We start from the raw sequence: 20,524 nt of genomic DNA, 5'->3' as shown, positions 1-20,524 counted from the left end.
CTTTCTGAGAGCTGGCAGTATGGTGGCTTTTGCCTTTTTCATGTTTTGTCAGCCAACAGATAACAAAAATGTCGTTCATAAAATAGTTCAAAAATGTTGAGATTACTTTAAATTTGTCTTTTCTGTATGTCCTATGAGTGTTTTTTTCTCTTTCTGTGCTGTCTTATTTTCTTTCCTGAAATTTTCCATTAGCCAGAGAGAGATAATGAAATATGCTAATTTTTATTACCATTCTCAGCTTTTTATTATATGCAAAGGCAGAGCTACAGTGCTAAGCAGTTTTAAAAGGGAGAAGCAAAGTAGTGAAGCACAACTACCTCCATGGTAATGGTATTCGTTGTTTCAGTCACTAACTATTGTTATTCATTAGAGACAGCTAATAGAGTCTGAAAGGCTGAATTGTTACTTTTAAAACCAGTGAAAGCCAATAAGCATAATTAAACTGCATTTTAATTTACTTCAGAAATACAAGCCTGGTCGATGTGATGATATTTTGAAATGGAAGCCACCCAGCCTGAACTCAGTTGATTTTCGTCTAAAGATAACAAGAATTGGTGGAGAGGGGTATGTAATCTCTTCCCTTTTTAAATCTGTAGCACTCATGTGAATGTCCCTTAGCAGTTAATCTGTCCTCTGGTATTTGTTGACACTTCCTGGGGCTAAGCCTTTCTATATTCTCTAGAACTTGTTCATCCAAAATATAAGCAACTGTTCTAATTAGTGTTGTACTGAAAACAATGGCAGATGTTTATATTATGAATTTATTCATTCTTAAATTAAGTTTCTTCAAATTTCTGGAAAAAAGTCCCATTTGGATTTGGCAGTATGTTTTTGAGAGTAGGCTGGCTGTATTAGCTTAAATTCCTAAAACAGTTCTTCATTGATTTTAGACAAAACAATAACAACTGAAGCTTTCTTCTACTTTAGAATTGTGCACAATGACAAACAGTACTTGTTTTCTTAGAGAAAAACAAAGCCTGACATTTTTACTTGTTAGTAAACAAGTAAAATTGGTATTGGATTTTTTGGTATTGTCTTTAAAACCATTAAAATCTTAATCAAACCCAGTGAGTTTTAATGGCAGAAGACATGAAAATCTTTACATTGGTCTTGCTCTTTGCCTAGTTCAGTCACTGCACATATTAAGTAGGGGTTATTTCCATGTTTAGTTGTGCTGGGGAGGGGATTAAGCTTGCTTTAGAAAAGTTTTTGGTTAGAATGAAATTAATGATTTTTAGGTTGCTTGGTGTTTTAACATCTGGGGCTCGTTTCAATTGACAGTGTGAAATACTGACATTTAGCTTTTCTTTTTCTTGGTGCCACAGGCAACTCAATATGATGAAACAATTAATTCAGATATTGCTTGCATATTTCAGGGTTCTAATAATGGCCCATTTAACTTTTAGACATCTGCATGTCACATTACTGTAAACATTTGGTGAATAGAGAGAATCTTAGGGATATGGGGTTTTCATGCAAAATATACTCAACTGATAAGTTCTCAGTGTTTCATGAGATTGGAATTACCTGTTCAAATTTTTGTGTTTGAAAATGCAGTGTCTTCAGTGACAACAACTATTTCAGAGAATACACAGAAATACTTCATTTTACTTCAGATAATCAGCTGATTACAACATTTTATGTTTGTTTGCAGTTTATTTAAGTCACAGGATAATGTAATATGAAAGATTTATCTAAAAGTTCTTTTAAAAACTGCTGATTACTCTTATAAAAATAACCTTCCTATCAAATATTCTTATGACTTCTGCTGGAGTTTACACATGTACAGTACCATCATGTGATTCAGAAACAAAATGCAACACATTTTTAATTTCCCATTAATAAAGGAGTATTGGTTGATTAGTTTTCTCTGATTTCAGATACCAAACTGTCAGTGCTGTTGTGTTATGTTTAATATGTTACATCTTAGATTATTTGATTGGAACATGAAAAGGTTATAAAATATGAGCCAGCAAAGGATCTATTTCTAAAAAGTTAATAGTAGTTAACAGCAAATTATTAAAGAATGGCTGATCCATTGTGGAATTGAAGTAACTTTCTAACATTTAGAAAAGTTCTATCATATTTCAGCTATGTGAAAATGAGAGAAGTTCTTGTATTATGGAAATAACTACCTGAATTACTCTGTAAATAATGTAATATTTAAATATATCAGTGTTTATGCTGCTCTCACATGCATATAGAAAATCCTAGAAATCTGATATTTCATATCAGATAAATAAAGTACAGTTCTTCCAGGTAAGTTTTACTCCATCACACATGACAATTGACTGCTACTAAATGCATTCATCCAACAAAAATAAAATTTAATGAAGGATGGGGCAGAAAATAATAACTTAGCACTTTTGGGAGAGAGGTATTTATCTTAAATACTGTCCTATGAAACAGTAGCTTCTGCTCAGTGAAACACAAACTGTGAATGAAATACTCATGGTTTGTCTGCTTCAGTTGTTACTTTGGGTAAAATCTAAAGTAATTTGAAGAAACTCTGGAATAAAACAGGTTTTGAAATTGTTGCCCAGAGGTTTAAAAGAAGAATCTTTAACTTTAGACTGTATAAAGACAGTTCTTGAGTTATCAGCACTAACTAAAATTCTGTTTGATATGATGAACTGAGCATACCATTACTGCAGTTCTAATGTGACAACACAGGGCTTCCTGCTTCCCCCACCACACTGAGATTAAAAGCAAGCATTGATGCTGGTTTCAACTTTTTAGGTAAAGAAAATTTTCTTCTTCAGTAATCCAAAAAGGAATTACAGCACTACAGAATGGGTAAGGTTGGGAGGGGACCACAGTGAGTTGGTTATCTGGTCCAACCTCCCTGCTCAAGCAGTCATCCTAGAGCTCATGGCACAGGATTGCATCCAGATGGTTCCTGGATATGTCCAGTGAAGAGACTCCACAATCTCTCTGGGCAGTCCATTCCAGTGCTTAGTCGCTCACACAGTAAAGTTCTTCCTCTTGTTCAGATGGAACTCCCTGTGCATCAGTTTCAGCCCATTGTCTCTTTTCCTATTGCTTGGCATCACCAGGAAAAGCCTGGCTCCAGCCTCTGATATCTCCCTTTAGATACCTACAGACATTGAAGACACCTCTCAGTCTTCTCTTCTCCAGACTGAACAGGCCCAGCTTCCTCAGCCTTTCCTTTCCAGTCTCTCACTCATGCTTGTTGCCCTGCATTGGACCCGCTCAAGCAGTGCCAGGTCTCTCTCGTTCTGAGGAGTCCAGAACTGGGCACAGCACTCCTGATGTGGCCTCACCAGGGCAGAGTAAAGGGGCAGGATCACCTCCCCCGGCCTCCTGGCAAAGCTGTTCCTAATGCACCCTGGGATACCATTGGCCTTCTTGGCCACAAGGGCACTGCTGGCTCATGGACAGCTTGTACTCCAGCAGAAACACCAGGTCTGCTTCTATGCAGAGGTGGTTTCCAGATCAGCCCTCAGCCTGTAGTGGCACATGGGGTTATTCCTTCCCACATGCAGTACTGTGCACAATTCCCTTTGACAAATTTTAGAAAGTTCCTCTCTGCCCCTCTCTCCAGCCTCTTGGGGTTCTTCTGAAGGGCTGCAGAGCCCTCTGGGCTATCAGCTACTCCTCCAGCTTTGGGTCATCAGAGAACTTTGTAAGGAGGCCTCTGCTCCTCCATCCAAGACATGGAGGAGTAAATTAAACAATACTGGGCCCACTGCTGAACCTTGGGGAACAGCACTAGTGACAGGCTTCCAACTAGAGCCTGTGGCACTGATCACAACCCTCTGGGATCTGCCATTCAGCCAGTGAATCTGTTGAGCATTTGACAGCAAAATACTACAGATGTGGCTGAAGTACTGGTACAGAATTTACAGAAGTTGCATGTTGTTTTAACACAGGCAAACAACATTTACAGAAATAGAAGGTATGCCTTTGTATTGATGTCTTACAGACAAGTAAGGAGCCCAAGTTAAAATATTGATCTCAAATATATAACAGCTTGAAAAATGTGAACAGGGATTGTCTGTAATTTCCAAGTTCTCTGTTCTCATTTATAGATTCGTCTTTAAATCTTGAATACGGACATAACTAAACCTGTGCTGCAGTTGTGTGTGATCTTATCACAGTTTACAGCCCAGGCAGCAGTGCTAAAAACTGAACCAAATCACAAAGCTACAACCACGCAGCCCTTGCATTTATAGTTCCCTACTCACTCAAATAGTGAACAAAAACCCATATAGGAGGATTATTTATTCAGTAGCATGAGATTAGAGTTCTGTCAGCTGTTGGACATGTCTTTTAGATAGCATATGTAATTGAGATCCTGAACAATTGTAAACAATCTTGTGCATTTTTCATCTGAATAAGGGAGTTACCTCTGGGGAGTTTGCCAGATTTTAGTCAGTGTGATTATTTTCCATCTATGTAAATTCCCCTGTGTTTTGAGTTGAGCATTTCCATCCATAGATCAGTTTGCAATAGAAGTGTTAACTGCAAAATAGCTGCTGTTTCACCCAGATGTAGTCCTGTTACGGATGAATGACCAATCGCTTTTATCTGGGCTTCAGTTGTTTCACTCTTGATATTGGAGGGAGTTTTGTCATTGAATTAAAAAGAATTGGTCTTAAAATCTGGGAAGTACTTTTAGAATAAGCCTGATAAAGATGAAGACTGCATGACAAAGAATAAACATAAAGAAAGAAGATACTATTGCATCCCAGAGAAAGGCAGGGTTTCTGTAACCTCAGTGACCTAATACTGACACTCCTGTTCAGTGCACATATTTGAAAGAAATTGCATTATTGCACCTTAGTGAGTTACATCTTATCAGCTGAGCCTTGGTAATTGTCTCCTGTGTATTATCATAGTCTAGCCTTCCCAAGCATTAGGATGATGGTTAGATTAATTCTTTTTGTGTTGTGTTTGCAAGAATTTCAGCTTGTGCTCTCCCTCAATCTCTTCTCATTACATCAATGTAGTTAGTTTAAAAAAAAAACTCAAAACCCTCTAACACAAAACCCCTGCAACTCATTAAATCAGCTAAACAAGAGAGTACTTTGTTGTTTGTCTCTTGTGAAACAAGCAGTTGAACTGAAAAGCCCTAAAACTATGTGTTTTAAAAAGGCAGACCTGCTTCCCAGCACTTCTCTTTAATTTCAGGTTTATTAGAACAATGGTCTGACATATACCTTGTGTTTTCCTAAATTATGATGATGGTCATGAAAAAATAAGAGTCTTAAGCACATTACCTGCTTTTCCCAATGATCTATAATTTAAATAACCTTAAAAGTAGAGAATGTGAAGGATATTTATTTGCTGTGTGCAGATTCTCACTTATATTGCAGGGAAGACTGCTTTTAAATAGTAGGGATGCTTTTTCTCAAAATGTTTAGCTGTATGAATATTACTTAAAAAGCCAAAAAACCCCAAAGTAACTCTGAGTCTTACTTAAATGTCACAAGTATCAACTGAAAATGTCACATAGTACCATATTTCTGGTAGCTTCCATAACCAGCATTTCTTAAATGTCCATGCTTCCTTTTACAGATTTTTAATTAGCCTGTGAAAATCCCTTTAATTTTATCTGTATCAGACTGCTAAAATCAAATTGCAAGCAAATTTTTTGCTTTATTTGCTTTGAATTAATATCTTACTGGGTCAATTTGTTACCATTTCAAATCACAATATAATATGAATTTTATGTAGTACCCTGAAGTACTAGATAAAAACCATCAAGGATTTTAGTCATCTTTGAAGTTGTACTCCTCTAAAAAAAATTAGTAATTTGAAGTAGACATGAACTATTTAAACTATTTATTAGTGCTAAGTTTGTAATTTTTTTTATTGTATCCATTATTATGTAGACTATCTGGGGAAAACCCCAAACAGTGTTTAGGCAAAGTTCTGTTTAGCTTAGACAAGATAATAACAACGTAATTTCAAGTAATAAGAAATGGAAGATAAAATACAATACATTCAAGGATAGTGGGGATATCCTTGGATCCACTGGAAATTACAAATCAACAACCAGATATAGATACCATGAGTACAGACAAGTGGATGTCTTCTTTTTTCTTTTTTTTTCTTTTTTTTTTCTTTTTCTTTTTTTTTTTTTTTTTAGAAGTGGTGTTTTCCTTTTTGTTTTATAAACTAAAAAGGACTGGGGGAGAAGAAGACCTGCAAGTGGATCAAAATGGCTGTGATATTCTTGATTTGCTCTCATATAGCTATGTTTCTGTCCTTTTTATAAGCTGGTCTTTCTCACTGTTCTGCTTAAAAAAAAAATTGGCTGAAAAGTCATATGAGTTAATTGAATCAGCTAGGATAGCAGAACTGATGGGATAGTTTGTGTGGCCTGGGTGTTGGTGCTCCTTCCTCTCTTCCCATTCCCACTTTTACATGATACTGGAGTTGTTAGTTTGGGTTGTGAAATCTTTGCCTTCTCACCTGTTTGCAGAATGTCCATTGTCAAAGAGCACAGACTCATATGTGCCATGCATCACAGAAAGGAACTTTTATGAGTAATACCCTGGTGATAAAAATAGTAATCCCATGTTCCCTATGACTCCAATGACCACAGTCAGTGTTGGGGCTGCATTGCTGTTGGGTACAGTGGAGTTACAAGGCAGAATGCAAATGAAGTTGTACAGCAAATGGATAATGGAACAAATAAGAACAAGATGTTGCAAACAGAGCCAAAGCTGTGCCATGTGAGGATGGCAGCAGTCTGAGTGCTGGTTTGAATGTGTTAAGTGTGTTTATGGCTGTACTGTTGTTAAAGGAAGCATGCGTGCTTTGGAATTGCTTACTTTTTGTGGAAATGTGAGAGTTTCAAGTGAAAGTAAAGGAATGATTTGATTAGCTGTTACCTTCAGGCATTCAGCTGTTACTAGAGTTGACCTTCTGAAGAGGAAATGTAGGGGCATGGTTGTGCCAACAGATCAAAGAGGATGTAATGTGTAGAAAGAGCAATGCAGTGGCACAGGAAGGGGAAGCCCAAATGCCACCATGGTAGAAATGTGCATGTGCAGCTGCAACATTGGCATTGCAAAGGAAACTGGTAGGCAGACATTTTAGCAAAATGCTATGCTGTAAATATCTATGCTGTATTGCTTATATGAGGATACTTAAAATCTTGTAAAGCTTCAGGCTTAAAAAACTATTTTCAAAGTAAAGCTTTGAATCTAACCTTTATTTATACTCTGGTACACTGAACAAAATCTTGTACTTTCCACAACTAATACTCAGGATGCTTTCGGAATTTCTAATGTTGTATTTCAAAAATGAAGTCAGTCTCATCTTTTTATATGTTCAAGTGGCAGTCTTGGGCAATCTCCATCTGTCAGATAATTATTCTACTTCAGCTACTCATTTCTCCAGATTTTAAAAGCTTTGCCTCATATCATCCTAAAATTATCTATATGCTAGCAAATTGGAATGTAAATGTAGTCTCATATGTTTTATGTACCCTGTTCCCTTTTCTTGAAATAGCTGCTGCCTTAAAGTAGTCTTTCCAGTTGCTTGTGCCAGTTATCATCATGATTATCCACTCTGTTAAGATCCATTTCTATCTCCTGAGTGAGATGAAGAAAAGCTCCCAAATACCACATCTTCAAAATTTTCATGCCTCCCATGTATTTCTATCTTCTAATTTACATTTGGATAGATATTTATTCCTATTTGTCGATGTACCTTAGATTCTTTGCTACTTGTGAATGTGGAAATGGAGGGCTGATGTCACCACCAACTAAACTACTGTAAGGTGGTGGAATCTGAGAGGAGTGAGAAGCAGGCAGTGAAGAAACTCTGTTGGACTTCAGAATAGTTGGCTTTGGCATTTTCGTGTCATAGAGGTGGTATCCCACGTCAGGTCCCTTTGAACTGCAGAGAGGCTCAGAACAGCTTCCTCAAATGCACAAGGATGTACTCTTCCCTGTGCAGGAAGACAAGCAGGTATGGCAAGCAGGTACAGCTTGCTTAATGGGGAATTCCTAAGTCAACTCACCCGAACAATGGAATCTGTAAACAGTGACAGACCTCCATGAAGAATATAAAAACAGTGTTTGGGTGTAAAGACAAAGATGCAGGAAAGCCAAAACTACACTGGAGTTGAAGCTAATGTCTGATGCACTGATGTCTGTAGGTACCTTGTTAATGGGAGGAAGACTTAAGGAAATAGTGTGATGCTGATGCAGCGCTGGACAGGGGAAAAGATACAAAAAGGCTGAGGGTACACACTGCAGCCTTTGCTTTGGCAAGCTCTGTTCTCAGGCCTTTGTGGTCCCTGAACCTCATGGCAGAGTGCAGGGAAGTTGAAGTTAAGGACTACTTAGGCAAACTGGACCTCAGGGTACTGGAAGGCAAAACTTTGAAACTGGGGCAGGAGTGAGCCCTTAGAGTAAAGGCAGCCAATTAATGTGATAGCTGGGCTGCAGTGGAGTAGATAATTCTTCAGTTCTATTTGGCATTTGTGAGACTTCATCTGGAGTACTGTGGCTTGTTTTGGGCTCCCCAAATTGAGAAATACTTTGATGCACTGGAGCAAATTCAGTGGAGTGCCTCCAAGACTGTGGGGGGATTAGGGAACATGACATACAAAGAAAGGCTGAGAGAACTGTTTCCTCTGTCCAAATAAGAGAAGGCTGTGTAATACTTTACTGCTGTTTACTACTCTCCAGTGGCAGGTGATAGATCAGATGAAGCTACATTGCTCTGAGATTGATGTTGAAAAAATGGCAGGCAAAGGACACAAATTGTAGAAGGTCAAGAGGAGAAACAGTGTGATGAAAGTCAAACGCTGTAGTAGGCTGGCAAGTTGTGGAGTCTCCATCTTTGGAAGCATTCAGAAGTTAATTAGATGAGCCTGTGAGCACTCTGATACAACTTGGAAGCTGACCCAGTCCTGAGCATGAGGCAGATGACATGCAATGGTCCTTGCCAATCAGACTTATTCTAAGATAATTTGCAGATCAGATGTTAAATATTTTGCAAATAACGTGGAACTGTTAGACACTTAAACTAATACATATTTTAAAACATTTTTTGTTTTCTTTATGGTTTCTTTAGTGTAAATAGAGATTTTTCAGTACAGTACTTAGAGTAAGAGCACTTATTGTACATATACTTAATTTACAAATTGTGGGATTGTCCTTTTGGAGAAGATCTGTGAGTTGCAAAGTAAAATAACATACAGTTTTTATAAACAGGAATTTGATATTGTTCTCTGTTATATACTGTAAAGGTTTGCAAGATACATAATTTAAAAGCCATTTAATTTACATTGAAAAAAATATTCATCTTCCTTTTGCTATAGCTTGAAATAGATATACTGTTCTCAAACTTACTGGAACTCAGTAGTGAGCATGTTTCTTTTTCCACCAGTGCATATAAATTTTTAAAATTATAGGACTTATTAGCGAGTATTTGTGAACTTCATGTTCAAAGTGCTTTACATTAATTTTAGAAATTGGTGTGAGCTTCTTTGAAATGCATTTTTTGCATGTAGTGACTATTTGGTCTTTTTCAGACAAGGGAATTTTCTAGATTTTTTAAAGTATGTCATGGATGGTACTTTAACTCAGAATATTTTTATCTCCATTAATTGTTTACAGTACAAATTCATATTCAGTTGTTTGGTTTGGGTTTGTTTTTTTTTTGTGGTATGTGTTTGTGGTTTTAATTTGTTGCTTAATGAGATTATATTATCTGTCTTTCTTGAGTTTGCAGAGCTATACATCTTAAACTATGTTCAGAAAGGAGCATTAGTACAGGATTGTTACAGATCTGAAAAATAAGTGTTTTTCTATGGTGTTTGAAATTAAAGAATTGTGGGAATGAGTCCAGAAGAGGCTCTGAAGATGATCAGAGGGCTGAGTACCTCTCCTACAAAGACAGGCTGAGAGTTTGGCTTGTTCAGCATAGAGACATGAAAGCTTCCAGTACCTGGAGAGGGGTCATTTACAAGGTAGTGATAGGACAAAGGGGAATGGCTTTAAACTGAAAAATTGCAGATTTAGATTAAGTATTGGGAAGAAATTCTTAGCAGTGGGGGTGGTGAGGCACTGGAATGTGTTGCCCAGAGAAGCTGTGGATGCCCCATCCCTGAAGGTGTTCAAGACCAGGTTGGATGGGACTTTGAGCCACCTGGTCTAGTGGAAGGTGTCCCTGCCTGTGGCAGGGAATGGAACTTGATGATCTTGAAGGTCTCTTCCAACCCAAACCATTCTGTGATTCTATGAAACATGCATTTAAAAGGAAAAAAAAGCTTAGCTCAGATGACTTCCTTGCCCTCTGTGGTGTAGTTCAAAGAAGAATAAAGCAAACTAAAAGGGAAAAGAAATTATCACCATGGTAGAGTAGAGCAAACAGTCTGGACAGACAAAGGTATTGTATACTGTTTCTACTCTTCATTGGTCTTACTCTGAGCATTTTATTACTTAATTTTCTGACAACACCAAACTCAGAAATCATAAAAGAACAGATATAAGTACTATATAATGACTATATTAAAGATAAAAATAATTCATGACAGTCATAGCTCCAAGACTACCATTCAGTTTGCTCTGATACCATCAGAATGTTTTGAAATTGGTTTAGGAATTAGAAGCCCAGCTTTTTGTGTCTTACTGAATTCACAAGTAGTTTGGAATCAGCAAAATGTGTCAACAAAATAAATGACCCTGATGCAGATTGTTTGCATTTCTGCCATAACAGTGTTATCAATATGGTATGCATGCAACTGTGGGCTTCTGAAATATAGGGAGATTATCAGCAGTTTCACCTTCTCTTGTTGATAGCAAAGAGAAACTCTTGGTACATGTGCTTATCTTACAACTTCAGAGACATTAGAAAAGAAACCTACTTAATCCTTTTTCAGGATAATTATCTAGTATGTCTGGTTTTGCAGGGATTCCAGTTGTGATGATTGACTTAAAAAAACTATGTATGTGTAGGGTGAGTTTTTAAAAATTAGCATTTTAAGGGACATTTTCATTTTGAGGAAATAAATTGGATTTTTGCTATCTGTTTAATGACTTAGGATGTGCCATAGATTTGGTAATTCACATTTGCTGTCTTTTTAACTAGCACCCAGCTTATAGCTTTTTTTTCCTGGGAAAAGATGCTCGTCCTGCTGTAGAAGCACATTGAAATCAGTGAGGTTATGGGTGCATGTATCTGTCAGAGGGAGATCAGTTTGCATAATCGGGGCCTGATGAGCCAGTGGTAGTGGAGAATCCGTGTTGTTACTTCCCCCTGCAATAGGGAGCAGAAGGGGAACTGCGGTGTATGGAACATGTGCACGTATTGCACTTTCAGTGGGGATTTGTAAAAAGCATGTAATAGTTTTCAGTAGAGTTTTGGTTCCATCTGACAACATGTCATCTTGCTAGAGGATCTTAAAAAGGCCGAAGTTCCAAGGATCTTAAAAAGGCCAAACTATTTTCATAGTTTTTATGCTTGTTGTCTTTTTACAAAGCAGTCATGACAGTGAGTGCAAAGTACGAGCATGATTTTTTACTGAATTCTGTTCTGAAATCAAGGCTTTTATCTTAAACAGAAGATATATATACATGACAGAAGCTGCATGTTTTTTAGCATCATTGTATAGATGAGAAATAAGCCTTTATTTTAGCTTTGAAACCCAGATTTTCAAGATTGTGAGCTGGTTCAGCTTCATAGGAAATGAATCAGAATTTTTAATTTATAAATATACTTACCTATATGCATATGTGTATATGCAAACACAGGTGACAGCTGTTACATTTTACATTGTAAAATTAACAACAAGGAAAAATGTAAAGGAATCCCATTGTCTGTTATGAATCAAAGCCACTCTTTTGTTTTCTTCTTCATGTTTACATAAGGAAACTCTAGACCTCTTATTACACTTCTTAATTTTAAAGTTTATCCATTTTATTCAATCAGGTTTTTATCTTTTTAATTTTTTGCCCTCTTCATACAAATATATTTCTGAACTGGATATTCTCACTTATTTTTCATACTTTATTAAGGAGGTTGTCAGTGCCTTGGTTTCATGCTTTTAAGCTAGGTAACTAAGTGGTTCTTCACCTGAACTCCACCAACCAGTATTCCATGGCTTATAAATCACCTAAGAGTGGAGTTTATATAAGTGAAGATACAAAAGTATTTGGGGGTGTGGGGAGGGGTGTTAGAGACAGTTCTGATGTTTTTGAAAGATTAATAACATTAGTATTCCTTTGCTAGTCATCCTATCTGTTGTCAGCCCTCCAACCTCTGAGAGGTATATGGTAAGAAGCTTTTGTTATGGAATTTTAATCAAGTTGCTATTACATTCCCTCAAAAACAATGCATGCATCTGTATCAGTTTTCAAGATGGGAAAAATGAATTTAAAGTGGAGAGAAAACTCTCTCAGGACAGCATGATGTGTTGGTAGGAAAAGGACAGTCCTCATCTGTACCCAGCAGATGGCATTTTTCCCCCTTATAACAAGTAAATATTTTCAAAGCTATAATCTTTGGCTATTTTCATATTTAAAGCCTTTTATTCACAAAGTATTTAAAAATTGGACTGTGACCAAATATTTATCAGTGGATTATAAATCAAATATAATGTGTATATTTAATTTAAGTATAGGATAGAGAAGGTTGGATTGAGAAGAGTGAAATGGGATAGTGAATTTGATTATTTTATTTTTTTCTTCTCAATGGGAAAATGTCAAAACCATCATTTCACATGGATGTTTGTAAAAGCACTTCACTCTTTTGGTGAATGTTAAAGCATCAAATATCAAATTCTCAGGATTTTAGGTTTTTTTCTCAGGAATACAGAATTCTACTTGAAAGTGGATATTTAGTTGCAGGAGATCTCTGGATTTGTGGAACAGATTAAGACAGTTTCAGAAGTGAATTGGATAGCTCCTAATGAAGGATCTGAACTATTTTCTCCCTGTCAGAAGGGAAGATTTCCTATGGACATGGTTAACTCTCCTTAACTAAGTATCATTAACATTCTGACTTCTTAATTTGTAATTCAAATGATTTGAGCAGAGTTCTGACTCAGGACTTATTGTTGTTCATTCTGGTCTCATTCAAGAAGAGAAGCAGAAATTACTGGAGTCCCACTGAGCAGGATGTTTGCACTTGGTTTATGCACAATGCTCACTTTTTAAAAAACCTTCACACATTACTTGTATGTTAAGAAAATTGTGTTTCAAAAGGTGAATTCTGTATCATGATAAAGTGGAATAATTTTTTGGTTTTAGGAGAGGCAATGGTATGGCATGGAAATGCTTTCTTCCACCTAAAATTAGGCCATAAATACAACTTACTTTAACAGAAGTATTAAGCTTCAGTTATTTGAATTATGTCACCAAAACAAAATGTTGAAAGCTGGTCATTTTTCTCTTTTGCTCATCCATTTAATAAGATATGATTAATGGTTTCTGCATGGTGATAATTTCTCTGTTGTTTACTTTAGTTTTGCTCTCATATTAAAAATAAGAGGAAACTATTACACAACTATTTTTTTCATGTATTGTATGCCAGTTGTTTTTTTGTAATATACAGATACATGCAGTATGTAGAAATTTTCCATGTGTTTTCTGAAGATGATATCCTGCCTTTTTCAGAGGTTAAGTTAAGGTTTTTTTATGTTATTTGGCTGGCAAATTTTGTGTTTTGAGAGAGCCTCTATGGGCAAAAGGCATACTTATGTCCAGATTGTGGCAAGAGGAGGGGCCGTTGTTTTAGTCTTGTAAAACACTTTCATTTGAGTGAAAGTAAATTGGTCCCACATATTTAAAGCATGGTATAACTGTACTAATTATTTAAAGCTTGACAAGTGTACTGGACAAGCCTGAGGAAGAGCTATGAACCCTATTGACTGCAGAAAAGAACTAATATTGAAATAATATGGCACTGTCTGCTCTGCTGCTTTCCCCTGTATAGACTGAGGGTCATTCATTTCCCAAAGGATTTTGTACAGCATTTGGTCCAAAAGTATTTGTTGCTGAAAGCTGAGTTATGAAACTGATGACTCCTCTAAAATGAAAATTTAATGCAGAAAGATTTTTAAACAGTCTAGGAATGCATGGCATAAAGATGCTATAGATGTAGACCTTGCACAGTTGCTTGTCTTTTGTGGTTTTTTTACTAGGTTATTATTTAAACAGTGTTATCTAGTTATGTACTCTTGTTTAGTGATCTGTCTTCTTGTTAAGAAGGCATATGTCTGTTATTGCTCAAATTGAATTATTACTTTCATTCACTGAGTTTGACTTCATATAAATTTCTTGCAAGACAAAGTACATAGATGTTTCTGACAGAAGGACAAAAAATTGGTTATTATTTAAAGTTAATTCCCATGATGTAATAGCTCCAGAATCACATATTGTTCTTTTTTTTTTAACTTTAAAAAATTTAATGGATTTCTGAACCTCTAAAACAGCAATTCTGTCAACAGAGAAGCTGGTGGCAGTTTTATTTGGTTTCATTTGACAAAGCCTTATCCTCAAGTTTAATTAATAAGGGGACCTGAAAAGACAGAGAAGTTATGGAATGATGTTAGCAGTGGGAAGGTGAGAGGCCGGAAGAAGCAGGATGGAGGAAACCTAATTCTAGTGAGCTTCCTTCTCTACCCTCATTTGAGGTAATCTGTTATTTATTTGTTGGTACCTGTGGTAGCTTTTTACTCAAGTTTGAGACAAGTAAACAAAACTAACAGTAGGAACATCCCAATCCCCATAACTCTGAGTTTCTGTAGATACTAACCAGTTTTTTATATAAGGCAAGACCACGGATAAACTTAGACAAAGGTGGGGTTTCTTGAAAGTGGAGAAAGTGAAGGTATAGTGAGGAGAATAACCATCATTTCAACTGCAGTACAGACAAACTTGGATTTACAGAACTGGCTGAGATATCGAGACAGTTGCAGAAAATCTCCTTGTACCATGCGTGCAAGCTTGAGAAAGTTGAGAGTTGCAAGATTATTTCTTCCACAAGGTCTCAAATATAAGGGTGAGCACTGTCTTGCCTCCCTCAGACTATTTTAGCCTGGTCATCTTCATAACAACTTAATGAAAAAGAATTCTCTAGCTTCTCCCAAACCCCTTCTTACATTCCAATCCTAAGGAAAACAATTTAATTTCCCTTTCTCTTAGTTTTCAAATGTCAAATACAGTAATTATGTTCTGTCTTAGCATTGAGTGATTTATATCTGAATTAAATGCCTGTTTGCTCTCTGATAATAAATTTTCTCTGCCATAATAACAAGGTAGTGTTGAATGTAACTTCAGAAAAAAGAGTGATAAAGATTTCTCTGAAGGAACAATTGAAGCTTGTTTTTGCAGTATTTGTATTAGATGTTGTCTGATTGATATTCTTTTACTGCTTCAGGAATGTGTTTCCATATACACATCAACTTAGAGGTAATTATTTTTCTGCGCCTTTTAAATCGATCATGGATAAGACTTCTTCCAGTGTAAATGTCAGGTGTGAAAAATTAAAGCAATATTTTGAGTTTGGAATTAAATATTTAGACCAAAAAAAGTAGAGTTGCAGGAACTGTCAGTGTAGTCCCATTGTCACTAATCTGTGCATGTAAAATGTAGCAGAGGAATGTCCAAAAGAAATGGAATTCTTCCACAAAGAGTTGACCCCAGGGGCTGTACTGGGACAGAGCACAGAACCAGAGCACAGATCTGTCTAGTAGCTGAGTAAACAGAATAACTTTGACCACTCCTAAATTGCACTTCTTTTAAGAAACAAGGTTGTAAAAGAAGATATGAGAGACTCAGCTCTTGTGTTTCCTAGCTGATAGAAAACTTGACAGCAGGGGTGTGTTAAAATGTAGGTTTCCCATCATCTATTACAGTAATATGTGCTCTACCAGTCTGCCCTTTTCTCTCTTCTGTGCCTTCTCATTACTGTGTCACTGTTCCCAGATAGATTCAATTTTGTGTTCCTGTTGAAGTTTTATTCATTTTTCTTTACTTCTCTCACCCATATTTTCATGTGAGTCTTCAGGGTTGGTTTCCCAGTAAAGGTGATTATCTTTTTTTTGCAGTAACTACTCCAAAGTGATTAAAGCCCTGGTTAAAATGCATAGAATTTCCATGAAATAGCTGAAATTTCATTCCTGTATGCCAATTGATAAGTTTTTCTCTTTGATGGTTTGAAGATGTAGCTATATATAGGGAAAGCCAGTTGCTTATGTTTTGTTATGCTTATCATAGATATATTAAAAAATAGCCAAATTTCTATACATCAAAGTCTTTCTTCATACTTGAGATTAACTTGCATGCTCCATCCTTGTTTTTTCTGGCTGTATTGCTTAGCCTAAGAAAACATACTACTTTTTCGTAGAGACTGTCCTACGTTAAATCAAACCTTTATTAAGTTCACAATTTTTATAATGAACATTGTGAATTTTTTTTTCTGTAATACCAGTAGATAATTGCAGTTAGCTATATTATTTTAAAAGGCTTATTATCCATGCAGGTACCTTAAAAACCACCATAAGGATTTTCTGCTTGGAAAACCAAAATATACTGAACCAGGTTGCACTAATTTTTTTAGGCAAGCTTTTTTTAGCAAGGGTAAATTATAGTCCAAGAGGACATGCAGAATTGCTTGGAGTAAAAAAATTATGTATTGGAGGCGGACTGCAAAATGGAAAAAATGCCCCTGCTTTACTGTACATTTGTTAATTAATAACTTAATAATTTACATTACATAAATCTTCTCAGAAAGATGTGAAAGAAGAGACAAAGCAGGTCATCCTGATACCAGTTAAATCAGTGGTTATCAACTAGGGTCTGGAAGTAATCAATTTTTTGTCCTTTGCAGTTTGCATTTAATCATAATTGCTCTTTCACTTGTGCCCTACATAATAAAAATTAATCATTCGGTACAGTAAATGAAAAGATGCTCTCTTTCTGTAATAATAACACAGAAATTGTAATAAAGAATTCAATTTTTTCCCCACAGTTTATAGAAAAGATACATTTCTACAAGTTGCTTATCACACAGACTTCAGCTTATTTGAGTTTTTAGAGAGTGTGTCACAAAATTGAATAATAATTTTAAATAAAGTCTAAAAAGCTGGCATTGGAAAAGAAGAATACATATGAAGAGTTTGCAAAATGGTTGTATTGGACAAAAAATTGAAGCAGCTCCTTAAGATGGAGCTTCCTGGTCCTCTTCCTCACACAGGGAGGTGGGTCTGGCTGCATAGGGCTTCTCAGGGTATGAATTTAGATGTGACCATGTGCCAAGTGCCTGGGAAGGAGGGAGCCTGTGTGGGTTTAGTAGCTGCCTCAGGTTTAAACTGGAGTGGAGACCAAGGCTGCTCAGGAGAAACTGGAACAGTAGCTGTGAACCTTGGAGCTGTGTGTGGAGCAGAGGCATCTCAGAAGGGTTGTTCTGTGCCTAATCCTATCTGTCTTCAGTTTCTCTTAGCATCATTGTTCAAGCTTCCATCGTCCCAGTGCATTCCCACTCCCCTCCTGGTGGCTCTGATAAAAGTACACTTCCCCTCTAATTATGGGAGTTGGGGTAAGAAGTAAAAGAAGGGTGGAATGTATTGAGAGGACATAGCCATCTTTAGAAGTCTATAGAAATCAAAACCAAGGGGCAGCTGAACATTAGAGTGAGAAATAAAGAAAAGATAGAGAAATGGATAAAGGGGAAGGGGATGTGGCACTTGTGAGGTGAAGCAGAACACTCTTATACAGAGGAGTGATTTCCCTTATAGAGAAAGGAGCCTTATGGGCCTTATGGGTCAACATACAAATTTATAATTTTTTTTTTTTTAGGGTAACACACTAGAATCACAGGGCAGCTTTCCTGCACATGTCTTGTAGATTATTGATGCAATAATGAATATCACAGTGTTGTTAGTTGATATTGCAAGATAGTCCTTTATTTTGTCACACCCAGGAAGGCTACATTTCTTAATATTTCAGAATGTGGAATACTACATTTATGTCTCTTACTACCTGAAGAATTTCTGTAAAGGAATTTCATTTACAAGTTTGTGTATGACTATGCTGAGGGATTTAGTTTTATAATTGACAGAGGAACTAGATCTTGCACCATCCGTAAAGGTTTCAGTAATGAGCTTGAAGCATTCAGTAGTGTTCATGAGGTCTCTGACAGCCTTCCTACCTTATTTTGGGTGGTAGGTTTGTTTGCAGCAGATGGCTGTTCAAGCATTCTGCTGGTGGCACTTGGGTCTGGATAGGGTGGCAGCTGGGTCCATATCCTATATTCCAAACAGACAATTCGTTGTTCATTACAGGCGTCACCTTGGGATTGCAATCTGCATAGTCCCCCATGAACCCATACCTGAATGGTTTGTAGACTGTAATTCAATCATTTTTCTGGTTGTGCATGATTAATTAATAAAATATTGCTTTTTAATAAATGATTAAAGTGGTGTGGAAAAACAGGAAGGAAAAGAAATCAGTTGGAGTGGTCTGGCTGTGTGCATACATATGGCTAAGGGTGCTCTTCCCATGGAGGGTCTTTAAGAAGATGGGAATTTTCATACTGAATATATCTCTGGTTAATATAAACAGGTAAATTTTGTATTCTCGGTTTTATTTTAAGGGAAACGTTTTAGTCTTCTACATGTTTTTATTATGCACATGCTTGTCAAATCTCTGTTTCTCCTGTGCACCAGAGCAGCATCTATGAGTTCCAGTTTAATTATGTGCTTTGTGTTTAAATATTTATCATATTTGAATTCTCACTCAATTGAACTAATTCAATGACTCCTTGTTCTTTTATTACGAGAATTAAATACAGATCACTTGGTCAGTCTTTGGTTTGCCCTTCATTCTGGAAAGGATACTGCTTTACTCAGGGTACCAGATCTTGCTACCACTGGTGTGGCATGCAGGGCACTGGGAAAACCAGAAAACTGTTGGAGCATCTGTGCTGCCAAATGAAGGGCAGAATGAGGTAAATTATAGCCAGATGAGATCACCCCATCAGAACTTCCCTGCCAGTTCTTTGTCATGGTTTTTCAATAGTAACAACCTGTTACAATTGCGGAGTGTTCAAATTTCCAGCTCTGTTCTTACAATTAAGAATAGCTGTGCAGGACAAAAGTCTGGGGGTTAGGGGTTTTTTTGTGGTGTTTTTTTGGTGTGGTTTTGTTGTTGGGTTTTTTTGGTGTTTTTGTTTTGTTTTTTTCATTAGAAAGATCAAGAACAAAGGAATGACAAAACTTCACATCGAAAGAAAATTCAGTGAGCTTTGAAGTCACCCTTTACATGTTATGAAATAACAGAATTCTAGTTGACAGGCTCATTCACATTATGATACATCCCTTAGTTAAATGGTGTAAGTACCTTTCCCTCGTTCATACACAAAAGGGCACACATCGTTCACTTCAGAGGAAAGTAATGCTGAGGTGGTATGAGTGATACTAAATACAATATCAGCTTCCTTTCAAAGTGATGGACTTTGTAATCTGGCTAAAGTTGCTAGCTATTGCTTCATAACTTGCTTCATCAGCAGCCATATCTTTTTGTGATTACTAATAAATATATTAATCAGTCTGTTATATAAATGGAGTAGTCACATTTGCCAAGATGGAAACTGACCATTTTTTCTGCTTGTCCAATCACAATCAGGATTTGGTCCTTAACAGTAAGAAGTGTCTTCCATATAAAAGTACTTACTGCCTAGCTTTATGGTCTTTTAAAAATAAATTAGTATGGAATAAGAGTGTAACAGATGCCTTTTGGCAGTCTGAATCGATTATGTCAGTGTGCTGCCTCTCCGTCCCCCACTACTTTTCAAGCACTCTTTCATTAAAATGATCAAAAGAGAGGCAGATGCAGCCACAGTGTGAGTGCAGGGGATGTGCAACCTCCTAAGTAGCACTGCCATGCGTGGCCAAGGTAGGTGTGCTGAACAATGCTGTGCTAGAGGGTAGGGCTCTGGGAAGTTTGCAGAAAATATCCTATTTCTGTGTGTAGGATTGACTTGGATTTTTTAAAATTCAGGCACTCTATATTAAAAAATGTCAGAATTTGGTGATTATTTAATCTTGATTATCAATATAACTCCAGAGCTTTCCTTTTAGTACCTCCCTTTTCTGCAGGGATTTTATTTTGGCGACTAAAAAACCCCATGTTCCTGACTAAATGCCTTTATTTTCTTTAGTGGGTACAAACAGATGCACTACCTTTTCAACCTCTTCAGTCTCCCTATCTTTCTTGGCTGTTTCCTGTGTTTTCACATGATCCTGTATTTCCACATGATTTTTTTTTTACCAGTTTTCTACTTTGGCTATGCTTGAGATTTTTTTTCATTACCACATTTATTTCTTCTATATCTTACCTGTTGTTAGAAATTGATTTTTCTTAAGTAGTTCTTGAAACAGTGAAAATTACTTTGTTTGGACTTCAAAATTGTAATGAGACTTCGTATTTTATTGAAGTCTTGTGATACAAAGCTTTACATTGTGGTATCAATAATTGGCTTAATTCTGGTAGTTGAATTTGCTTTATTGTGGTGTCTATTATATTTTAAAAGA

The 20,524-nt window shown here is 36.6% G+C and overlaps 1 protein-coding gene across 2 annotated transcripts in view; it reads left to right on the top strand.

Annotated features, from left to right (window-relative positions):
- RNGTT (RNA guanylyltransferase and 5'-phosphatase) overlaps positions 1 to 20,524 on the top strand; it is a 170,244-nt gene that overhangs the window by 106,243 nt on the left and 43,477 nt on the right. For both annotated transcript variants that reach the window (XM_064412633.1, XM_064412634.1), the window contains exon 13: positions 464 to 564. In XM_064412633.1, coding sequence (XP_064268703.1) covers positions 464 to 564 — 101 coding nt within the window. The remainder of the gene's footprint in view (positions 1 to 463; positions 565 to 20,524) is intronic.

The sequence above is a fragment of the Passer domesticus genome, chromosome 3 (genome assembly GCF_036417665.1).
Source record: "Passer domesticus isolate bPasDom1 chromosome 3, bPasDom1.hap1, whole genome shotgun sequence".
In the NCBI taxonomy this organism is placed as follows: Eukaryota; Metazoa; Chordata; class Aves; order Passeriformes; family Passeridae; genus Passer; species Passer domesticus.
The sequence above is the reverse complement of the archived record's forward strand: the minus strand, read 5'-3'. Positions and strand labels throughout refer to the sequence as shown.